At 37.3% G+C, this 23772-nt stretch overlaps 1 protein-coding gene across 3 annotated transcripts in view; it reads right to left on the bottom strand.

Annotated features, from left to right (window-relative positions):
* Positions 1 to 23772, bottom strand: part of SPEN (spen family transcriptional repressor) — a 92584-nt gene that overhangs the window by 50358 nt on the left and 18454 nt on the right. For 2 of the 3 annotated variants that reach the window (XM_019976130.2, XM_070768439.1), the window contains exons 2-3: positions 16151 to 16471; positions 12570 to 13046 (exon numbers count right to left, since the gene is read on the bottom strand). In XM_019976130.2, coding sequence (XP_019831689.2) covers positions 12570 to 13046; positions 16151 to 16471 — 798 coding nt within the window. The remainder of the gene's footprint in view (positions 1 to 12569; positions 13047 to 16150; positions 16472 to 23772) is intronic. The other variant, XM_019976131.2, reaches the window with a different exon arrangement.

A 23772-nucleotide genomic window follows, 5' to 3' on the forward strand; every position in this document is an offset into this window, starting at 1 on the left:
CCACATGCTGCAGGGCCAACTAAGCCCCACGTGCCACAACTACTGAGCCCACGCTCTAGAGCCCTCAAGTAGCAGCTACTGAAGCCGAGAGCCCTAGAGTCCACGCTGTGCAACAACATAAGCCACTGCAACTAGAGAGTAGTCCCAACTCATTACAACTATAGAAAGCCCGAGAACAGCAATGAAGGCCTAGCACAGCCATAAATACAGAAATAAATATTCTCTCAAATAAATTAATAATTGTTACAGTATACACAAAAATCATTAAGAAAAACTAACGGAAAAGTGTTATTTTGTTAAAGTCACATAAGTTCTCATTTTAATTCCAGACAGCTCTAGTAAGTGAGCAGACTGATCCCTGAAAACATACATTTCCACTTCAAGAGTACAGAGGAATAAATAGACAAAGTAGAACTTAGTTCTTGGGTACCTATCACTTTAAAATTTAAAAACTATCTTTTTTGATAAGTTTAAAAAAAAAACAAAACACCATCCTTTATTTGGGATTGTACCAGCAATTCACACAAGTTTAAAACAATTTTTCTTTTTTCTAATTTAATGGGATTAAGAAAAACTCAAAAGGTTATTAACCAAGTCAAATTCTAAAATGTCCTCTGGACCTCCCTGGTGGTCTAGTGGTTGGGAATCTGCCTGCCAATATACGGAATTCAGGTTTGATCCCTGGTCCAGGAACTAAGATTTCATATGCCGTGGAGCAACCAAGCCCGTGCACCACAACTACAGCCCGCACAGCCTAGAGCCCATGCTCCGCAACAAGAGAAGCACCGCAATGAGAAATCTGTGTACCACAACTAGAGAAAGCCAGTGCACAACACAGACCCAGGGCAGCCAAGAATAAACACAATTTTAAAAAAATAAATAAAAGATTTTAAAAAGTCCAATCTTATTTTACTTGAATTACATATTTTCCAATCTGATTCAAAGAATACATATTATTATCACCATATATTTGAATATATTTTTAATCCATTCTACAACCAAGAGAAGTTTTTTTAAGAGTATGACTCAGATTCTTAGGAAAACCAATTCTGTTTTGCAAACTTAATTTTAAAATATATTTCACTTACTATCTTGTATACCTGGAAAGAGAAGTTCCTTTATCCTACAAAGCAGATGTAGGAAAATGTCCCACAGAAGTGACTTTATACAATTTGTAGCAGTATGAAACCCTAGTAGTATTTAGTTTAATGAATGACTAATAATTTAAGTAAATAAATTATCAAAGGGTGCTCTTCCCATTTTCTCAAGAGAGGAAATCACAAAACTATCCTTTACAGATAAGGGTAAACAGTTTGTACTCGAAGAAACAGATTAAAAAAAAAAAAAAAAACTAGGGGGAGAAGGCAGACAATGAAATCTTGGCTAATTCTAAGCTTCACAAAATGCTACTACTTATTTTAAAAGGAGAATACACATTTCCCTTTAGTTCTGTGCATGGATGATCCTGTTGTTCAGGGCAGGGTAAAATTATACCATGGCTTCTGAGAAAGACCATAGAAAGCCTTCAAGTGAAAACAACTCACAAAAGATAAAAGAGAATAACAAGGTCTCCAAAACCACTCTAAGTAAACTTCTACCGTAAGTAAAAAAAAAAAACACAGGTTTCAATCTCATTCCAAAAGTTTAAAACATAAACAAATTTATAGGCACTTACATTTTCTATATAGCTCTGGCACTTCTAAAGACAAAAATAAATGCAGTCCTTTATTTGTGGCTTTAATATTTTAGTGACTTCTCAGTGTTTTCTGACCAGGAATTAGGCCATATTTAACTCCCTTATTTGTCAAAGAGGAAAGTTGTGAAAGATGCTATGCACAAAGCAGTCATGACACTAAAAATCTGCAATTTAAGCGTTTTTGTTTTGACTCTGCTTCTAAATCAAATACAATCTGGCACAGTATTTTTAAGTTGAAAGTTTGTTTAGGACTTGAAATTACTTTTTGTTAATTTTTAAAGCAACATTTAAAAATTTACATCAAAGTTAAATTAAAACTCACAAGATACCAAGTCACACGTTTATCCCCCTAACCTATTTTTCATTCCTTCCACCTAACAAGCCAAAATAAATCCCAGCACCTCGGTGAAGAGAATGAAAAGGAGCATGGCAGAGAGTTCTTCACTGCAAACAGACTAACAACTAAAAGCAAGCTCCTGGGGAACTCTGATAATTAATTAATTGGGGGGTAACAAATTCCATATCACCAAATACAGAACATGCTGTGATATACCCAAGCAGCGGTACAGCAGAAGCTATTTTTCCAGCCTTAGTTTCTAAGGGGCAGAAGAGAGAAAGTTACAGTTAAAACAAGAGAGTAATAATGGAAAGATGCACTGAAGAGTGGTGTTCACATCAGCTTCTATTCTTAGCCTCCTGAATTTTTCAAAAGGCTGCCTCCTTAGGAACACACCTGGATTGACCTGCAGCCACTTCCCAGGCGCTCCTCCCCAAATCGGGCCAGCCCCCACGCGCAGGCCCCGCCCCCTGTGCTGAGGGCCGGGCAAAAACTGGCAAAATAAGGAAGCCTCTGGGAGGTGGCAAGCCGCCAACTCAAACTGGATGATTCCAGTTTAGGCTGGTTTGAGTCACAAACAAGCAGTTCCTAGCTCTCCCCATAATATTCAGAGGCACTGGCTGCCCAGGCAGCACACAATGAACTCTCATTTACGCTCAGCTCTACGTCTACCTCGCTCGTTCTCTTTTCTCTAGCAGCAGAGGCTCCTAATGAAAGCAAGGCTCCTAACACAGTCAAAATGGGTCAGCTTAGCACGGGTTTCCAACACCGACTGCCTATTCTGCACGGAACGCCAACGCTGGCAACACACACCTACCTACACCTCTCAAAAGCCTTACTGAAATGCTGTACTTAATTTAAAAAAGGAACTAGACCTATTTATAAATTTCCGCAATGGAAGTTAAGCCCACCAAAGCAATTAGCGAACACTTCCATCTTCCATATTCAGCATACAAAAAAGGCCTAGCTGGCTAAGGTGATCCCAAAAGACAGAAGTGTGTAGCTTACTGCCCGATAAACTGGAAAGGAATGTTTCCCGAATACCGGCTCTTCAGTATGCCTGCCACTGATGGGAATGCAAAAAACACTACCAACAAAATTAATTAATTAATTAGATGGGGATACTGGATTGGAGAAGGAAATGGCAATCCACTCCAGTGTTCTTGCCTGGAGAATCCCAGAATAGGGGAGCCTGGTGGGCTGCCGTCTATGGGGTCGCACAGAGTCCGACACAACTGAAGTGACTTAGCAGCAGCACTCATCTGCTGGGAAAAATTGAAGGCAGGAGGAGAAGGGGACGACAGAGGATGAGATGGTTGGATGGCATCACCAACTCGATGGAGATGAGTTTGAGCAAGCTCCGAGAGATGGTGAAGGAAGCCTGGCATGCTGCAGTCCATGCGGTAGCAAAGAGTAGGACACAACTGAGCGACCGAAGTACAGCAGCTCTTCAAGCACACACCGCTAAACCACCCCACACATGCTAACCGTTCCAAAACTGCGTTAAGGAGGAAATGAGCAAATGTTTATTCCTTTGGAAATTAACAGTACTTAAAGCAGCCCCACTCAAAATGAGGCAAAACAATGTGGATTTTAGATCAGTTTTCTCCAGGACTGCAAATAAACAACAGCAAGCATGTTAGTTCTCCTTCTCCTTCCAAAAAGGTGAATTTTTTAATGCAAACTTAGAGGACTTCCCTGGAGGTGCGGGTGGATTTCAGAATCCACCTGCCAACTCAGGGGACGGGGTTTGATTCCTGGTCTGGGGGAGGATTCCACATGCCCGGGAGCAACTAAAGCCCTTGCGCCAGGACTACTGAAGCCGGTGCCTTGGGCCTGTACTCCACAAGGGTAGCAGGCACACAATGATCATGAGTGGTCCCCACTGCCCCAACTAGAGAAAGCCTGTGCAAAGCAAGGAAGAAGAGCACGTGTGAGCGCGAGCACACACACACACCAAAATTAATTTTATTTAAAAAACTTAAGATACCAATATTTCAGGGAAAGAATAATCATTAAAAAAAAAAAAAGTCAAAACCATAGTCAAAAAAGCCATCCATCAAATAAGAGTTGCAAATTTCAAAATAAAAACTTCATTTAGCAGCTGGAATAGTCCACCGTAACAAATACATTTTATTCATAATACTGATTTTAGGAAAGACATTCTTTTGAAAATTCAGACAATTTCAACTATCTTAAAAAAGTAAAAATGAGGCAGAAGGACAAAAACAATAAAACAGGCCAAGAATGTCTGTGAAATCCAGAAATAAATCAGATATTTAAAATGCAATGTTTTACTCAAGCTTAAAATAAGAGTGGAAATAGTTTCATGCTAAATAAAAATAAGGGGAAAAAGACAAAGAAAAAAACATCCTAAGAATATTTATTATCCTTGACTTTGGCTTCTACTAAAGGCTTTTTGACTAAACCTTTACTGTTCCTCCTTGAAAGTCCTCTGAATACATCTAAAACATACATTTCACTTGGTTTTATCCCCCAAATCAATAGATATCTAATCGTTGATTTTTACACTGTAGACAGTTTATGTTTCAGTGGTTTCAGAGCATAAGTATCTTCTCTTTACACACTCAAAGAATAATAACCAAAAAAAATCCCATTTCAATTTAAGTGATTCATGTCAAACAGTGCAAAAAAAACAAATTTATCTCCAACTGAATTCAGAAATTATTATTCATTATCTGAACCACCAGGGAAGCCCAAATTATAGATAAGATCACCTTTGATGATAAAATTTCAGACAAATGTGTTTTTATGATTAAGCATTGCAACTATCACCAAAAAACCCCACTAATTATTAATCCCTTTAACAACTTTAAGAAACTGACTCTTACTTCATGTATGTATCTGTTAAAACTGGTGCCATGTCTGACAGTTTCTAGTATATAATATATATCATAGCAAATTACATAGCCAGGTAGTAGTAATAACATGAGAATCCCTTCCCCCAATCAACATTATAAATAAGCATACTTTAAGAGAAACGAAAAGTACACTGCCACGGTCACCTTGATACATGCACTGCCACCACATCTAGCACCTCTTCAGCTTCATCCATATTTTTCCACAAAGCTTCAGACGGACAATTCTGAAAATTTTCCTTCATGAACTTGAAATTCTCTCTCATAAACTAAACGAACTACAAAACTTCCTTATGAAATTGCAGACAAAAGGATATGTGAATAAAATTCCCCCTCTAAGAAACTGTAATCTAAAACATCTACATCATTCACAAAATTATTAGCAGAATTGATCACACACATTATATGTGTGTGTGTGTGTGTGTGTGATTTTTTTAAAAGCTTGTCAGTTTAGGGACTGCCATGCTAACACTTTTTTAGTTAAAAGGGTCACGTTCATTTTACCTTTATCTGTTGTAAAAATTCAGAATTTGTTCAATATTCTAAATAATTACTATGTAACTATAGTTCAGGTAAAATATTAAGCTAACAGAAAAAATTAATAAAACTGTAGACAATTTTTGATATATTTTATTCAAAACATATAAAAGAAATACACGTACAAGTTCTACAAATAATACCAGCAATAAGAAATACTTTATAGACTTCCCTCGTGGTTCAGTGGTTGAGAATCTGCCTGCCAATGCAGGGGACAAGGGTTCTATCCCTGGTGTGAGAAGATTTCACATGTCATAGGGCAAGTAAGCCCATGTACCACAACTACTGAGCCCATACACCCTAGAGGCTGTGCTCTGCAACAAGAGAAGCCACCGCAATAAGCCCTCACAGTGCAACTGGAGAGTAATCCCTGCTCGCCACAACTAGAGAAAGGCAATGCACAGCAACAAAGACCCAGCACTGCCAAAATGAAATAAATAAAAATTTTTAAATTATTTTTCATTTGCCTTTCAATAAAAAGTAAATTATTCTAATGTAAAGCCAATATACTGGACAAGAGATGGACATAAAGACTGTCACATCTTAATACAGCATCAGAATTGAAAAGGCTGATTGCTTGCAGTTATATAGACTTTTCTTATTACTTTAAACAAACACAACAAGGACTTTCACAGGTTAGTTTTTTGACCTGGAAGTGATATTGTATGTGTATCTTTTTCTTCCCCTTCCTATCTCCAAGCTTCGTCTTTATATATTTCAACATATAAACCCAGGCCCTCAACAGTGAAAGCATGGAGTCCTAACCACTAGACTGCCAGGGAATTGCCTATATACAGTTTTTAAATCAACCTATTCCAATTCTTAAAACCTACTTAAGAAGGAAGCTTGCTCTAAAATTCTGATTTCTTCAAACTGGTAAACTAAACACAATTTAAGATGACATGGCTTACTGAAAGCCACAGAGACAAGAGACAGTGAGAGATCACCCACTAGGTCTTTCCAGTAGTCACGTATGGCTGTGAGACTTAGACTATAAAGAAGGCTAAGCACTGAAGAATTGATGCTTTTGAACTGTGGTGTTGGAGAAGACTCTTGACAGTCCCTTGGACAGCAAGGAGATCAAACCAGTCAATCCTAAAGGAAATCAACCCTGAATTCATTGGAAGGACTGACGCCAAGCTCTGGCCATCTGATGCGAAGAGTAGACTCGCTGGAAAAGACCCTGATGCTGGAAAAGACTGAAGGCAGAAGAAGGGAATGACACAAGACGAGATGGTTGGATGGCATCACTGATTCAATGGACATGAGTCTGAGCAAGCTCCAGGAGATGGTGAAAGACAGGGAACCCTGGCGTGCTGGAGTCCATGGGGCTGCAGAGAGTCGGACACAACTGAGCGACTGAACAACAACCAACGACAGTTATTTATATGCAGTTATCTGTGCTTATTACTACATTTGTTTTACGGGTTTCCATCTAAATGCCTGTTTCTGTGATTAGAAAGAATAAAAGTCTGTAGGTTACTTGACATATTCTTTGGACAAACCAAAAGGAGGAACAAAAAAGAAAAAGGCTGACCCCCAACTTAAATACATAAGTTTTTAACTTATGTATTTAAAATTTATTTTGAAAAGAAAAGGGCCTCCCTAAATAACCAAGACAGAGAAAAAAATAGACACCCAGTCGCACAGGTCTTGGAGAAGGCAATGGCAACCCACTCCAGTACTCTTGCCTAGAGAATCCCAGGGATGGGAGAGCCTGATGGGCTCTATGGGATCTCACAGAGTTGGACACGACTGAAGCGACTTAGCAGCAGCAGCAGCACAGGTCTCTGCACACAGGAAGTTTGTAACATTAAGCGACCTGCCCCTCATCTTGTCAGCAGCTAAATAAATACTGTGAATAGTTTGGCAGAAACAGTTAGTGTATCATTTACAAGGACTTCACCGTGAGACTGTCATCAAGCCCATGTTTGCTCATTTGAAATGCACTGCTAGGAATCTGTTCACCAAAGCTGTAACAATTAAGGGGCACAGAGGATGATTAATTTTCCAGTCAGTCATACAGGTAGAATAGAAACCTCTTTTATAGATAAAACCAAGCTATATTTTAACAGAATGGGAAAGACTAGAGATCTCTTCAAGAAAATTAGAGATACCAACGGAACATTTCATGCAAAGATGGGCTCAATAAAGGACAGAAATGGTATGGACCTAAAAGAAGCAGAATATATTAAGAAGAGGTGGCAAGAATACACAGAAGAACTGTACAAAAAAGAGCTTCACGACCAAGATAATCACAATGATATGGTCACTCACCTAGAGCCAGACATCCTGGAATGTGAAGTCAAGTGGGCCTTAGAAAGCATTACTACAAACAAAGCTAGTAGAGGTGATGGAATTCCAGTTGAGCTATTTCAAATCCTGAAAGATGCTGCTGAGTGTTGCACTTCAATATGCCAGCAAATTTGGAAAACTCAACAGTGGCCACAGGACTGGAAAAGGTCAATTTCCATTCCAATCCCAAAGAAAGGCAAGGCCAAAGGATGCTAAACTACCGCACAATTGTACTCATCTCACACGCTAGTAAAGTAATGCTCAAAATTCTCCAAGCCAGGCTTCAGCAATACGTGAACCATGAACTTCCAGATGTTCAAGCTGGTTTTAGAAAAGGCAGAGGAACCAGAGATCAAATTGCCAACATCCGCTGGATCATGGAAAAAGCAAGAGAGTTCCAGAAAAACATCTATTTCTGCTTTATTGACTATGCCAAAGCCTTTGACTGTGTGGATCACAATCAACTGTGGAAAATTCTGAAAGAGATGGGAATCCCAGACCACCTGATCTGCCTCTTGAGAAATTTGTATGCAGGTCAGGAAGCAACAGTTAGAACTGGACATGGAACAACAGATTGGTTCCAAATCGGTAAAGGAGTACGTCAAGGCTGTATATTGTCACCCTGCTTATTTAACTTATATGCAGAGTACATCATGAGAAGCACTGGGCTGGAAGAAGCACAAGCTGGAATCAAGACTGCCGGGAGAAATAGCAATAACCTCAGATATGCAGATGACACCGCCCTTATGGCAGAAAGTGAAGAGGAACTAAAAAACCTCTTGATGAAAGTGAAAGTGGAGAGTGAAAAAGTTGGCTTACAGCTCAACATTCAGAAAACGAAGATCATGGCATCTGGTCCCATCACTTCATGGGAAATAGATGAGGAAACAGTGGAAACAGTGTCAGACTTTATTTTTTTGGTCTCCCAAATCACTGCAGATGGTGACTGGAGCCATGAAATTAAAAGATGCTTACTCCTTGGAAGGAAAGTTATGACCAACCTAGATAGCATATTCAAAAGCAGAGACATTACTTTGCCAACAAAGGTCCGTCTAGTCAAGGCTATGGTTTTTCCCGTGGTCATGTATGGATGTGAGAGTTGGACTGTGAAGAAAGCTGAGCGCTGAAGACTTGATGCTTTTGAACTGTGGTGTTGGAGAAGACTCTTGAGAGTCCCTTGGACTGCAAGGAGATCCATCCAGTCCATTCTGAAGGAGATCAGCCCTGGGATTTCTTTGGAAGGAATGATGCTGAAGCTGAAACTCCAGTACTGTGGCCATCTCATGTGAAGAGTTGACTCATTGGAAAAGACTCTGATGCTGGGAGGGATTGGGGGCAGGAGGAAAAGGGGACGACAGAGGATGAGATGGCTGGATGGCATCACCATCTCGATGGCCGTGAGTCTGAGTGAACTCCAGGTGTTGGTGTTGGACAGGGAGGCCTGGCATGCTGCGATTCATGGGGTTGCAAAGAGTTAGACACGGCTGAGCGACTGAACTGAACTGAACTGATAACCTGTTGATTTAAAACATTTTTAAAGGACTTGGAATGTCACCATTTCACAATCAAGTTTTAAGGATTACAAAAAAGAACTTATTTCTTCCAAAGGGGCATTGAACATTGTGAATTGACAATAACAAAATATTACATTTTGAGGGGATTCCCTCGTAGCTCAGCTGGCAAAGAATCTGCCTGCAATGGGGGTGACCTGGGTTCAATGCCTGGGTTGGGAAGATCCCCTGGAGAACGGAAAGGCTACCCACTCCAGTATTCTGGCCTGGGGAATTCCATGGACTCTATAGTCCATGGGGTCACAAAGAGTCAGACACAACTGAGTGACTTTCACTTTCACTTTCCCTGATGGTCCAGTGGTTAAGAATCCACCTTACAATGCAAGGGACATGGGTTCAATCCCTGGTCTGGGAAGATCCTACATTACTCGGAGCAACTAAGCCCCTGCATCACGACTACTGAACCAGTACTCTGAAGCCTGTAAGCCGTAATTACTGAGCCCATGCACTGCAACTACTGAAGCCGGCATGCCTAGAGCCTGTGCTCCACAACAAGAGAAGTCCCTGCAACGAGAAGTCTGTGCACCCCAACAAAGAGTAGCCCCAACTCGCCGCAAATAGAGAAAGCCTATGTGCAGCAACAAAGACCCACCACAGCCAAAAAATAAATCTTTTAAAAAAATAACATGTTTTGTAATCAATATAATTATAGAGGAAAGGAGGATATCTGATAAAAGGGGGGATGAACCCCAAGACAATGGATGTGCTCTGAACACCCAAATATTTTATTTCTCTGTACTTGATTCAGTAACAATATAATGACCACTCTTTTGACTATTACATCAATTTTGGTTTCACCTTCCTCTTTACTAAGAATTGTAGCTAAGTATTTCAACCATTTGAATGTGTACTCAGAGAAAGGCAATACACTTATCTGGCTCTGCAGTGTGCACAAAGGAAGACCTACCTGGCCCCGTTTTTACAGAACGGCACCAAAAGGCTCTTCATGTCTTCAAAAAAGTTGATTCTCTTTTTCATAAATTGATATCATCTGAATGTTATTACAATGTCCACTTTTCCCAAGTTAGGCACTCTCAATGTCCAAGTTTTCCTTCTATGCAATACTGAAATTGTCTAACTGGAATCTCTCTTTCTTATTCTAAAGCAGATGCCTTTCTAAAGCACAGATCTCAATAAGCTATTTCCCTTCTCAAAATCCTTCAATGGCTCATTTCTGCATAAAAAATAAAACCCAAAAACATTAGCATGGTTAAGTCATACTAAATTATTTGCTGTTCTCAAAACATTCTTCCACCTACTTGTATCTCTTCAAGTTGTTCCTTCTGCTCACAATGTTCCCTGTCTAGCCCAAAATTCGTATCTCCTTTCTGAAGTTCTACATATCCTTCATAGCTCTAAATCATAAAAATCTTCAGCCCTAAGTATGATTCAGGCAGTTGACACAGGAGAAAATATCCTCTACAGTTGTAGTTTAGTCCCCATGTAGATTTCCCAAGCTCATCCTGCCTTTGTGGCAGTTATCTTTCTGAATGTAAATATTCAGAAGCATACAACTGTTTCTTTTGATTATGTATACAGCAATTAGCTCCATCAAAATTCATCAGATCACCTCTGGGTTCAAGTTTTTGAGCCCACAACTCCAAGGGCCAAATCCCAAACCACAAACTCCCACCAAAGTACAATGCCACCCTTCTGAAAGCCATGCAGTTCATCTCTAACTTCCACACTTCTTCAATTGGTTGACTTTTCAAAAAGTTTTGATTCAGTGGAGTGCAGTACCATCCCTTTACTGAGGTAGGTTTGGGGAAAATGACTAAAACTTGAGTATCTTAGGCCAACTCTATGCAGAAGAAAGTGAATCATGACAAGATTTTATAATCAATTTATAGAATTCAAATGAATATTGTCAATCCTTTAACTCAACAATACATCAAATGATATCAAAAGAAGTTAAGGGTCTCAACCATGTCACAGCTGCAAAGCTGGAGCCAGAACTTAACTGTTCCGACTTAAACTGCCTGCTTCACTATAATATGCTACATCTTCCAGAATATTTGAATTACATCTAGATAGATAGATGTATAAATAAATGCTTCTATTTATTGTTTTGAATCAGAAAACTCAGGAGGCATAAAAGGAGGCTTTTATCAATTACATGATCATTTACTTTTTTTAAGTTAATTCTAAGCAGGCAATACTAAAGGAAAAATAATCTGGGCATTTTAATTAGGTCAAAGAATTTGTCTCTTGCAAATTTAAAATACATTTAAATACAAATTTAAATTTAAAACTAGAATGTCTGAGATTAACATGTTGAATAACAGTAAAGAGCAACAGAAAATACTGAAGACTACCAACATCTCAAGTAGTAGCAGTAACAACAGCTAGGAGTTACTGAAGGATGTATTTAACATATATAGGTATCAAGCTAAGCCCTTTAAGGATTTTTTCATTTTAACCTTCCAAATAACTTTAGGAAACATGGTTCTTATCGAAGACGAGAAAGCTGAGGCCTAGAGAGCTTTAGTAACTTGTCCAAGATTATAAACTTAGTATACTGTCTACCTTGATTTTTTTTTAACCTTGACCTATTACTTCAAAACCCATAACCTAACTTATAAGATGTTTCTTGTTAAGATTATTTTCAATTTATCATTTTCATCTTTGAAAGACAACAACTCTTTTGTAAAAAAAAAAAAAGAAAGAAAAAAATCCCAACTAACAAAATTAGCCTACTCACCCTTAGTGAACAGCAAAGACACAACCTGAATTTTAAAGAAAGCTTTCCTACTGGAGTTTATAAATTGATTACCATCTTGATGTTAAAATTAGTTAAAATGTACACGTCAATTTATACATTGATAATAAACATATCAACAATATATTTCACCAATACTAAAGATATCTTTACCCCAACAGCTTTTACAAATTTTCAACCAAATAATAGAAATAGTATACACTAAGAAATTAAAGAACTTTGAAAGTTCATTGTATGGCACAACATTTGTTTCATACAACTGAAGTTATTGCTTTTCTTCCTTTTTGGCAATTTTAACATTCAGCATCTGAAGGATGAAACAGTATTTGCAAATCATCATTTAGATCTGAGTACTTGGGAAAATAGTTAATTTGTTGGCTACAGGGCTAATCAAAGTTTCTTCATTCATTATATACATGATCCAAGATTACTTCCAAAAACATTACTGTACTAAAAATCAGTACCACTGATGGTAGCACATTTGTAACAATTTATTCAAGACCTTGTCTCTGATAACAAAAGACTGTTAACCTACCTGTCACTGCTGGTACTACTGCTGCTGCTGATTGAATCACTACTGGAGGATCTACTTCTAGAGCCGCTGCCGCTAGGGGACCTTGTGGGTCTAGACGCTTGACTAGCCAGCCTCTGAGGAGACTGATTTCTAGACTGGGATGAGTGTGGTGACCGACTCCTGCTGTGCTGGTAATTCCGCTCGGGCCTTCTGCCTCGTACCTCCCGGGTAATGTCATCCCTGTAGGTATCCCTGTGTACCACACTGGGCAGTGTAAACTGCTCCCGAGCCCTAGGTTCGTATCGGGGGTCATGAGCATCAAAACGGTTTGGACTTCGACTCCGAGAAGTATAATAGAGCCCATGTTGTAAAGTCCGCTCTCGAGGATCTCTATAGTAATCCTGATCGTAATGTCTTGTCCGATCAAATCCTCCCGTCCCCCGTTCATGGTGTCCATAGGCACTATGTTCATAAGCACGCTCCCTGTTATCTGAAGCCCTGCATTTAGGAGGGGGGAAAAATATTTAATCAATCAGAAACGGGAAAGCAAATCTAAAAGCAAGTCATGCAAACATTCACTTCAGCACTTTCTTTGTGCAACTGGTCATTTTCTAAACAGCAGTAACCTACTTTAGTAAGCAAACATTAACAAGCTTAACATTTTACTTGACTCCAAAACTTATTTCCACAGCTAAGCAATAACTGTTGTAACTGTATATTGGGCTTTCATGACTAGTGTTCTGTAAGTCAAGCTGCTCTTTTTATTAGGGATTTTCTGGCTTATATACAGAAATAGACATATGCCATTTCCTTTTTTATTTTAAATTTAATGGAACAAGAAGAGACTTTTATTTTAATATGAAAATTAAACTTTCTATACTTTCATTGGATTAAAATATATGCCAAACTGTATTTACTTTGTAAATGTATTTCAGGCAAAATTTTCATGATATGTTTTTCACACAGACATGAAAGCCTCATTGCAATGCATGCCCATGTCCCAGCAATAGGAGGGCATTTTCAAATAAGTATAGAAAAAAATGTTAAGTATAACTTTTTCATATTAACTTTCAATTTCTTGGGTAATTATAACATTAGTAAATTATGTAAATTGCTGTGCCCAAACAATCACACTTAATAATAAAAACAGGATCTTAAAAAAGAAAATCAAACCAAAAACCACTTAGGATATCAAAATATTGGGCTGCCACATGCTATTCTATGATAAATTTAACTAATTAAAGAATAATGGTTATTTTATCTTCTTGTGCTATCAAATTACAAATAATTTTTAAATGCCTAGTCCATAATTCAGTCTGTTAATGTATTACTTAATGGTTAAAAGAAATATATTCGCTTAGGGTTTTAGTTATACTCAAATTGCCTCTGATGAAATAAGGCAACTTTGCGAACTATAAAATTCAGTTTTTAGCAATGGTTTAACTATAAAAGTTTTTTTCTGTAGGGCATGAACACTTGTCAATCTATGAGTACAAAAACTGCTGCATGTACAATTATACACATGCAATTATATGTTAATATTAAAAACCAATTCCAATCCTACAAAGAAATCTTCAGTTCTCTACTTATTAAGAAAGTTCCTAAAACACCAGTTCACTTGAATCTCAAGCATGAGGTTGAGTCTCTTCTCAACCTTACCTTTGGGTCTATCTTTTATCAAAAGTGATTAAGGAACTATGAAAGATACAGAAGAATTAGAATCTCTGCAATGAAGAATATGTGGCAAAAATCTTACAACTAATACTGTGTTTCCAATACATGCTTAGATTCCAAATCTTTCCACTAACCTTCATTTTCACCATCTCACTTAGAAGCAATCATACATTCTCCTAGGCTGTATTTTGTTTTTGCTATTATGCAAAGCAACTGGCATGGCAAAAAAATTTAATATTATCTTTCCTACTTAAATATATTAAATGACTCTCCTTTTTTATTTGCTACATTTCTGGAATTTGGATAGATATTTCACTGTCTAACAAAGAAGAGGGGTTCTTCTGAGACTCAAGAGAGAAAATGTCATAAATAATTCAATTAGTACCCTATCAAATGTTAATCAGTAAGAGCTATTATTAATGATATAACAGAAGCAACAGATAATAGTTCTAGGAGAATTACTGCTATATCAGATATTTTATAAATATGCACAGTTCTTATCCATTAGAAGATACAGAAGGCAGGCACAAGAGATAGCAGAGCTGAAATCTAATAGCTATTCTTTGAATCATCTATTAGTACTAAATAATTCTAGAGTTAGTGGGGAAAAAAAGAAAGTTTGACTTGGGTTAGGAGAGGGGCTAATATACACAGGTCAGGATATACCAACCTTTTCCAAGTGTGGAACCACGACCTATAATCCCAATTAAATCTAGGGAGAGAATTGTGAACATAACTTCCCCAATTTTGGCCCCTCTTTTGGGGGTAATCCACCTTCTTAATGGGCAAGGGTGTCAAATGATATTTAGATGAACCACAAGGAAAAAAAATCTTAATGACCAGATAAAATAATTCCACTGGAAGCAAGCAGTCCCAGACAAACTGTAACTCTCAAACCCCCAGACTTCTTTCTTGAGACAGTAGAAAATTATAAATTGATCCACATTCACAAAAATCTCCAGCCCTAAGTATGAATCAGGCAGCTGACAGAAGAGGAAATATCCTCTATGATTCCACCAAATGAGGAAGGCATAGTTGCTCGCCAAAAGTTCACCTTTGTAGCCATCCAGCAAAGTCCATTTTGATTGCTGTATCCACAACTGATCATCACCATGTATTCAAAGCTAAAGTACCTTTAATTGGACAGCAACTTGCTTAAGAAACAGGATAGTAATCCTCTTCTCTTGGGCTAATGGAATCTTGACAACATGATATCCCATACATTCCAGCAATTAGAAAAGAAGGGCTATATTCCAGGATTTAGAAACGTCCATCATCTCAATTTTCCCCCATTCCATCAAGGAGTATAATTCCAACATGGAAACTGTGTAGATCCAAAATGGAAAAATCAAGGATTGCCTTCACTCCTCTTCATCCAAATACATATTTCCAGGTCAAAGTATTGTTTGTAGAATCCAAGAGGTCGAATTATATGGACTGCTAGGTTTTTTGGTGACATACCAATTCGTTCATACACTTCGTGCAGTGAAAACTGAGAAGCAAATATCAAATTCTAAAAGAATCTGTAGGCTCTAATATTCCAGAAATATTCCATATAGTACAACCACAGAATCTGTAGCCAAGTAGCTCCATCAGGTAGAAGAGATATATCCAAGGAAAGCCTTAACATTATCCAAGAGAAGGAATAAAAGTCTAGAAGACAGGTAACTCCAAAAATGATGCTGCCATACAAAATCTTCCACCACTTTATATCTCAGCAGTAGATATCCAATCAGCTGCAGGAAATATCCTCTACGATTCCATAAGATACCAGCCACTGGGATAGAAATCACTTCCGTTTCCAACCCAAAATAGGAAACATTGAGAATGCCCAAAACTTTAAATCCATCTGGGGCCCCTAAATACGAGTTTCTGTTTCTCACCATATCAAATACAAAATACCTGCCTACAGAAACCTTGGAACTTACCCATCAAGTCTCCGGTCATAACGTCCTTCTCGTGCATGAAGTGATGGTGAGGGGCCATAAGCAGGCCCTCCACCACCTCCTCTGAACCCAGAAACCTCTCTACTACGAGATGCTATGGAAACTGTATCATCCAATCCCCGAGCAGCACTTGGAATGGTGCCTGGTTCATTATAATCCGTGCGTAGGTCTCTATCTCCCATTTTGTTGACTGAGTTGTGAGCTTTCTGTGCACTTTTGATGTCCACAAAATCCACAAAGGCGGCCACTCCTCCTTCAGAACCCCTCTTTGGGAGAATTTTGACACTTTCCACGCGGCCATATCTAAAAAAATAAATAAATAAATAATCAATGTTATTGCTGCATGGTAATAATTTTCCAAAAATAGTTTTAAAAATGTTTCTTATATTTAAACAATTTATATTATGCATGTATAAGGGACAGGTTGCGAGTTAATTTTAAATGTCTTGTATACTCATATTTTTCTTTTTTGAGGCAAATATTTACAAACATTTTTACCAGATTGTTTTATTGCTCTCATTTGTAAATACAGTATTTGCTATAAACTGACTTTACCTTTCTAGAACACTAAGCTGAATGACTTTCATAAGTTTTTAGGAATTTTACATCCTAAAATAGGATATTATACCTAAGATAATCAAAGTAACTTACCAGTCTTAAGAGATTTTTATTCAAGTAAAAACTGTAGCTGAAAATAGCTATTCTACAGATTTCATTTTAATTTAATTCATTAAGTGAAAATGATTTTACTGAAAAAATAAGATGATTTCAAACACTCCTTACTGGAAGGCAAAATAAATTCAAATATTCTGTGCATGTGCAAGTAGTCCTAATTTTTAATGTAATTTTTTGCTATTTAATTCTCTTTTCCAGGGGATTAAAAGAAAAAGTGTTAAAATTTATAATTTATGTATAACTAAATTGTTTATATAAATTAATACATCAGAAAATCTTTTGACAGACTCTATGTTCTCATTTTCATTCCAAAAATATTGTTTACTATGTACAAAAAGAAAACCTGTATGGCACCATTTATATTCTGAAGCATGCACGTAAAAACATAATTGTCTAGAATTTTAAAATTCAAGAAAATTCTTCTAATTTCATTAGGACTTAATTGTATTTTATATATCCCTGTAATTTGGCTTTTTTTTTTAATTTGGCATTTTAAAAAGACAGGCACAGCGCTTTTAAATATAACACTCTTACATGCTGACAATCCAAGATCGTAATTTTACACTTCCCCTGAAGAAGCTGATATTATCAGAAAGTGGGACGTTTCATTTATATTCTCTAGTATGATTTAAGTTGTTACATCTCACAAGGGAAACATAATCCTAAAATCCAGTTTCATCACGCAACTGAACTAGATGTAACGAAATTACGTGGGATAAATTAATTGATGAAAGGATCTTTTAAATTTGGGGAATAAAATGATAGAAACAGAAATATAAACATAAAAAATACCTTCAAATGTATCTGACAAATGACTTGTATCAAGAATCTATGAAATCTTAACTCACTTTTTAAAAACTGGAGAAAACACTTCTCCAAAGAAGATATACAGATGGCAGACAAGCACAGAAAAAGATGCTCAAAATCATTAGTCATTAGGGAAATACAAATCAAAACCACAATAAAATACCACTCAGTTCACACCCACTAGTCTGGCTATTAGAAAAGAGAACAGAACAGAACAAGCATTGGCAAGGATATGGAGAAATCTGAAACCTCCTGCATAGCTGCTGGAACTGTAAAAAGGTACAGCCACTGTGGAAAAGTAGCATTTTCTCCAAAAGTTAAGCAAAGAATTATCATATGACCCAGCACTTCCTAGGTATATACCCAAGACAAATGAAAACAAGGGCTCAACTATTTGAGCACCAATGATGGTGAAGGTGAAGGTGAAGGTGAAAGTCGCTCAGTCGTGTCCGACTCTTTGCGACTCCATGGACTTAGTCCACAGAATTCTCCAGGCCAGAATACTGGAGTGGGTAGCCTTTCCCTTCTCCAGGGGATCTTCCCAACCCAGGGATCGAACCCAGGTCTCCCTCATTGCAGGCAGATTCTTTACCAGCTGAGCCACAAGGGAAGCCCAAGATTACTGGAGTGGGTAGCCTATCCCTTCTCCAGTGGATCTTCCCAACCCAGGAATTGAACCAGGGTCTCCTGCATTGCAGATGGATTCTTTACCAGCTGAGCCACAAGGGAAGCCCAAGAATACTGGAGTGGGTAGCCTATCCCTTCTCCAGCAGATCTTCCCAACCCAGGAATTGAACCAGGGTCTCCTGCATCACAGGCAGATTCTTTACCAACTGAGCTATGAGGGAAGCCCTCATATGTACCAATGTTGGTACATGTGCACCAATGTCGTTATTCACAAACACCAAAAGATGGAAACAACCCGTGTCCATCAATGGATGAATGAATAAAATGAAATGTGGTATATACATAAAATGGAATATTAAGACATAAAAAGAAATGAAGTTTTGATATGTGCTAGAACATGGATAAACCTTGAAAACATCATACTAAATGAAATAAGCCAGACACAAAAGGACAATTAATTTATGATTCCACTTATATGAGGTATCTGGAATAGACCAATTCATGAAGACAAAGTAGAATAAAGGTTGGGGAGATACTGCTTAATGGTACAGAATGGAATTTTGTATAGAATGAAAAAATTCTAGAAATAGTGCTAATGGTTACATAACATTTTAAGTACACTTTTTTTTTGGCTATGCCAAGCATCTTCCAGGATTAGTTCCCCAACCAGGGATGGAAGCTGGAGCCCTGGCAGTAAAAGCACCAAATCCAACCACTGGACCACCAGGGACTTCCTTGTGAATGCACGTAATGTCACCAACTGTACACGTCAAATGGTTAAAATAATAAATTTTGTATTTTGTATATTTTAACATGCACACACATACACAACTAATCACTTCAGCCCAAGAGCACAAAGGTTTATTCTATTAGAAAGAAGAAAGAGAAAAGAGGGAAGCATCAGGCAACTCTCCGTCAAAAAAAAAGCCAAACTACTACAGGAAAAACAAATATTTAAGCTTAAATTCTGAATAACAAAGAGCTAAATGCAATACTGAAAAGAGGGACCAAATACTCAATGCACAGATTATGAAAACAAAGTCAGATGGGCCTCCTTCATCAAAATGGTGGGCTCACAGTCCCCATCATTGTTATATAAGGAGAGTACACTCTGGAAACAAAATACAAATTTGTCTCCAATTTAACAAAGAACTTCATCAGCTATTACATTACTCTTTTACACTGAGTAGACTAGAAACACCCAAATCTTAAAAAAAAAAAAAAGAAAAAAGCTGCTTAACTCTTCATATTCATAAAAACTCAGCATGTACAGATGTGATAGATGGACCATAAAGAAGGCTAAGCACCAAAGAATTGATGCTTTTGAACTGTGGCGCTGGAAAAGACTCATGAGAGTTCCTTGGACAGCAAGAAGATCAAATGAGTCAATCCAAAGGAAATCAACCCTGAATATTCACTGGAAGAACTGATGCTGAAGCTTGAATACTTCGGCAACCTGATGCAGTGCTGACTCACTGGAACAGACCTTGATGCTGGGAAAGATTAAGGGCAGGAGGAGAAAGGGGTGACAGATGAGATGGTTGAATGGCATCACTGACTCAATGGATATGAGTTTCAGCAAACTTCAGAAGATAGTGAAGGACAGGGAAGCCTGGCATGCTGTTGTCCATGGGATCTCAAAGAGTCGAACACAACTTAGCAACTGAACAACAAAAACAAAACGTAAACGTGATTTCCTGGTTTTGTCTACTCTTTTCAAAACAACACATTTCCTATAGTACTCAAGTAGTCCTCAAGTGTTCAAGATGAAACATTACCTAACATTTACTAATTAAAAAAGAAAAAAAGAACAAAAATAATAAAATCACAATTAGATAATATTTCCTTTTTTTAAAAACATCAAGCCTTAGCTATAGGTTTTCAGAGAATCTATCAAAGAGTCTCCAGTAATATGCACAGAATTTTTTAAGTTACATAGTCACTGCTTATAGTAATAAGTTAATTCACTTCTAGCTTTAAAGAATCAAGAGAACCTAAACTTTTTAAAAATGAGAACATAAACTTGAGAAATCATATTTGATTGCTGCCAGTTGTAGTATATAAAATCTAAAAGGTTTGTTTTCAAAAACACAAGTCAAAAAATATTACATTGGTTTCTATTTGGTCAAAAATGTTCACCATCAAAAAATATTAAATTTATCAACATACACTATAGTTCTTAAAAGTTTTTAAGAGAGAGTTTTAAAATAACCCTAAATAATGCCACATTTACTGCGATGGCTTCCCTGGTGGCTCAGATGGTAAAAGCATCTGCTTACAATGTGAAAGACCCAGGTTCGATCCCTGGGACAGAAAGATCCCTGGAGAAAGAAATGGCAACCCACTCCAGTACTCTTGCCTGGAAAATTCCACGGGAGGAGCCTGGTGGGCTACAGTCCATAGGGTCGCAAAGAGTCAGACAGGACTGAGCAAATTCACCTTCACTTTCACCTGGTCTCCCTTACACATCTATTTATGGGCTTTCCTGATGGCTCAGTCTATGGGGTTGCTAAAGAGTTGGACACGACTTTGCAACTAAACAACAATTTTTTACATTATTAAAATATTCAAAATCATTCCTCTTCCAAACTCAAACAGTTGGGTTATAAATATATCCTTCACAACCACCAAGCTATCTGTAACAATGCTGTAACATCAACACTTATAGAAACCTTTTATAGTAATAAAATTTTATGAAGAAATTACAAAATTTATAAATCAATGACTTGATCCTATATTTAGACCAAAAGACTGGTTTCCCCTCTGTGTTAGACTTTTATTTCCTATACCAGTGACTACAAATCCTTCAAGAATACCAAAATGCAGACTCCGCTAGACATTTAAATGCATTATGTGTGTGTGTGCTAAGTCAATTCAGTCATGTCTGACTCTGTGCAAGTCTATGGACCCTATGCCAGGCTCCTCTGTCCATGGGATTCTCCAGGCAAGAATACTGGAGTGGGTTGCCATGTCCTCCTCCAGGGGTTCTTAACAGCATTTAAACTGGAGCTGGCCACAATTTTCCTATATAGTCACAGGTCAAATTTTTTTAAATTTTCATTGCAATAAAATATAACATAAAATTAGCTATTTAGCCATTTAAGTGTACAATCCCAATCTTTTCAAATAAATCACAGCTATTTCTGGTCCTCAGCATAGTGGAGGTAGACATTAAAGCTACATCATTTACAATTACTGATACTCCCCATACATCAACACATTAAATGTAGTATGTAGCTCAGAATCATATATTTAGATTGTAAAACTCCTGCAATTTGGACATAACCAAATAAGATGTTGATATTTTAATACGTCATATGTCTCATTATCAATTTAAATAAGTTAAAAACCAAAGGAAGAACCTGTTTTAACAATTATCTAGAATGACAAAGATAAATTTAAATTGTTAGCATGACAATCACAAATTACAAGTTAATAGTTTTACCCTGTCCAAAGGATGAAAAATTGCTATAAGCCCAGAAAATAGAAAATATTTGCAAATTATTTATCTGATAGTTCTTACAACTCAACAATGAAAAAGACATATTGCAATTTAAAAATAGGCAAAGGCTATATGGGCAATTTCTCCCAAAAAGGTAAACAGCCAATAAACACACAAAAATTCGCTTAACAACATCAGACTTTAGGAAAATAAGAACCAAAACCATAGTGAGATAACACTTCACATTCAATACAATGGCGAAAATAAAAATGACAGACAATAACAAGTGATTAGGATAAGAAGATTTCTAAGATTTTCCAAAGATTTCTAAACCCTAAGGCATTGCTGGTGAAATGGCAAAATGGTACAGTCACTTTGGAAATCAATTTGGAAGTTCCTGAAAATGTTCAACTTAGAACCATGTAATTCAGCAATTCTTCTCCTAGATATGAAGTGAAAATGTATGTCCACAGAAAAACACAGAAATGTCACAATATCATTATTCATAATAGCCAAAAAAAAGGTTCAATTGCTGAGTGGAGTTTTTAAAATGTGGTAGGTCCATTCAACGGAATGTCATTCGGCAATAAAAAGGAATGAAGTCCTAATACATGCTACAACAATGGATGAATCTCGAAGATATACTAAGTAAAAGAAGCCAATTACATATATTGTATGATTTCATACGTAAAAGGTCCAAAATAGACAAACACACAGAAGTAGAAAAGATTCGTGGATGCCAGAAGTCGGGGAAAAGAAAGAATGGGGAATGACTGCTAATAGGTTTCATTCTGGAGTGATAAAAATATTCTGGTGTCAGTGGTGATGGCTGTACAACTCTGCAATTATTCTAAAAAACAAATGGTAGTTGTGGCTTATGGACTCAGTTGCCCCAGGGCATGTGGGATATTCTACAACCAAGGATCAAACCAGTGTCCCCTGCATTGCAAGGTGGACTCTTAACCACTGGACTCCCAGGGAAGCCCCTGTCACTGTCTTTTAATATATCAGAATTTATGTCTCCTTTGGTCACAAGTGTCTACGTTACCCTCAATATATTGGGTTGGCCAAAAAGTTTTTGTTCATTCGGGGTTTTCAGAATACCCGAACTAACTTTTTGGCCTATTCAATGAATCAACTGAATGCCTCGTTTCCTGTAAATGGGCACACATCGAAGACATTCAGGCATGACTGCCTAGGAAGATAAGAAACCCATTAGATGACAAGCAAAACCTATCTTCATTTCACAGCAATACCGAGTTCTTTCAGTATAAATGTATAAAACATATCTATAAGCTACTCTTAAAAAATTAACATATTCCCCTTTAATCACACCCTATCTTTGGAGTAAGAACTGTACAAATAATAACTAAAGATGGCAAAAACAGACTCAGAATCCCTACATCCAGCAAAGAGAAGTCAACCACAGGCTCCCAGCCTCATTTTTAGGAAAAGCTAATATTCTAAAATGTTGCTCTACTTGGAGGAATGGGGGAGTTGTGGAAAAAGAAGGGGGTGGAGAATGATTTGTAACAGCTTACTGATTTGTGTTCTCTCTCTGCCAAAAATAAATAATTAATAGTTTGTTGTACAGTCTTCTACAGACTCTCAGCATGAGATAAAATACCTATGTCATAAAGGAAAAGACCATATAAATTAAACCATGTAAAAATTATAGCTCCTAAATTGCAAAATGCAGTCAAGACAAATGGGGAAAAATACCTGCAAATGGAGAAATAAGTGATTTCCTAAATATACAAACTTCTGCAAATCAAAGGAGACAGAAGCTCCTCCCCCAAAAATTGGCAAAATACCTAAACAGGAAACTCTTTAACAATTTCACTCAAAATTTCAAAAATCCAAAAAGAGTACCATGTAAAACAAAAATCTAAACATTAATATCTAGATAACAATGAAAGTCTAAGAAAATAATATTTTCATAACACTGTCTGCAGGAGTATAAATTAGATAAACTCTAAGGAAGACAATCTGATAGTGTCTTTATTAACGGGACACTCCTAGCATCCAGTGGTTAGGACTCTGTGCTTCTAAC

Source organism: Bos indicus, chromosome 16 (genome assembly GCF_029378745.1).
Source record: "Bos indicus isolate NIAB-ARS_2022 breed Sahiwal x Tharparkar chromosome 16, NIAB-ARS_B.indTharparkar_mat_pri_1.0, whole genome shotgun sequence".
Lineage (NCBI taxonomy): Eukaryota > Metazoa > Chordata > Mammalia > Artiodactyla > Bovidae > Bos > Bos indicus.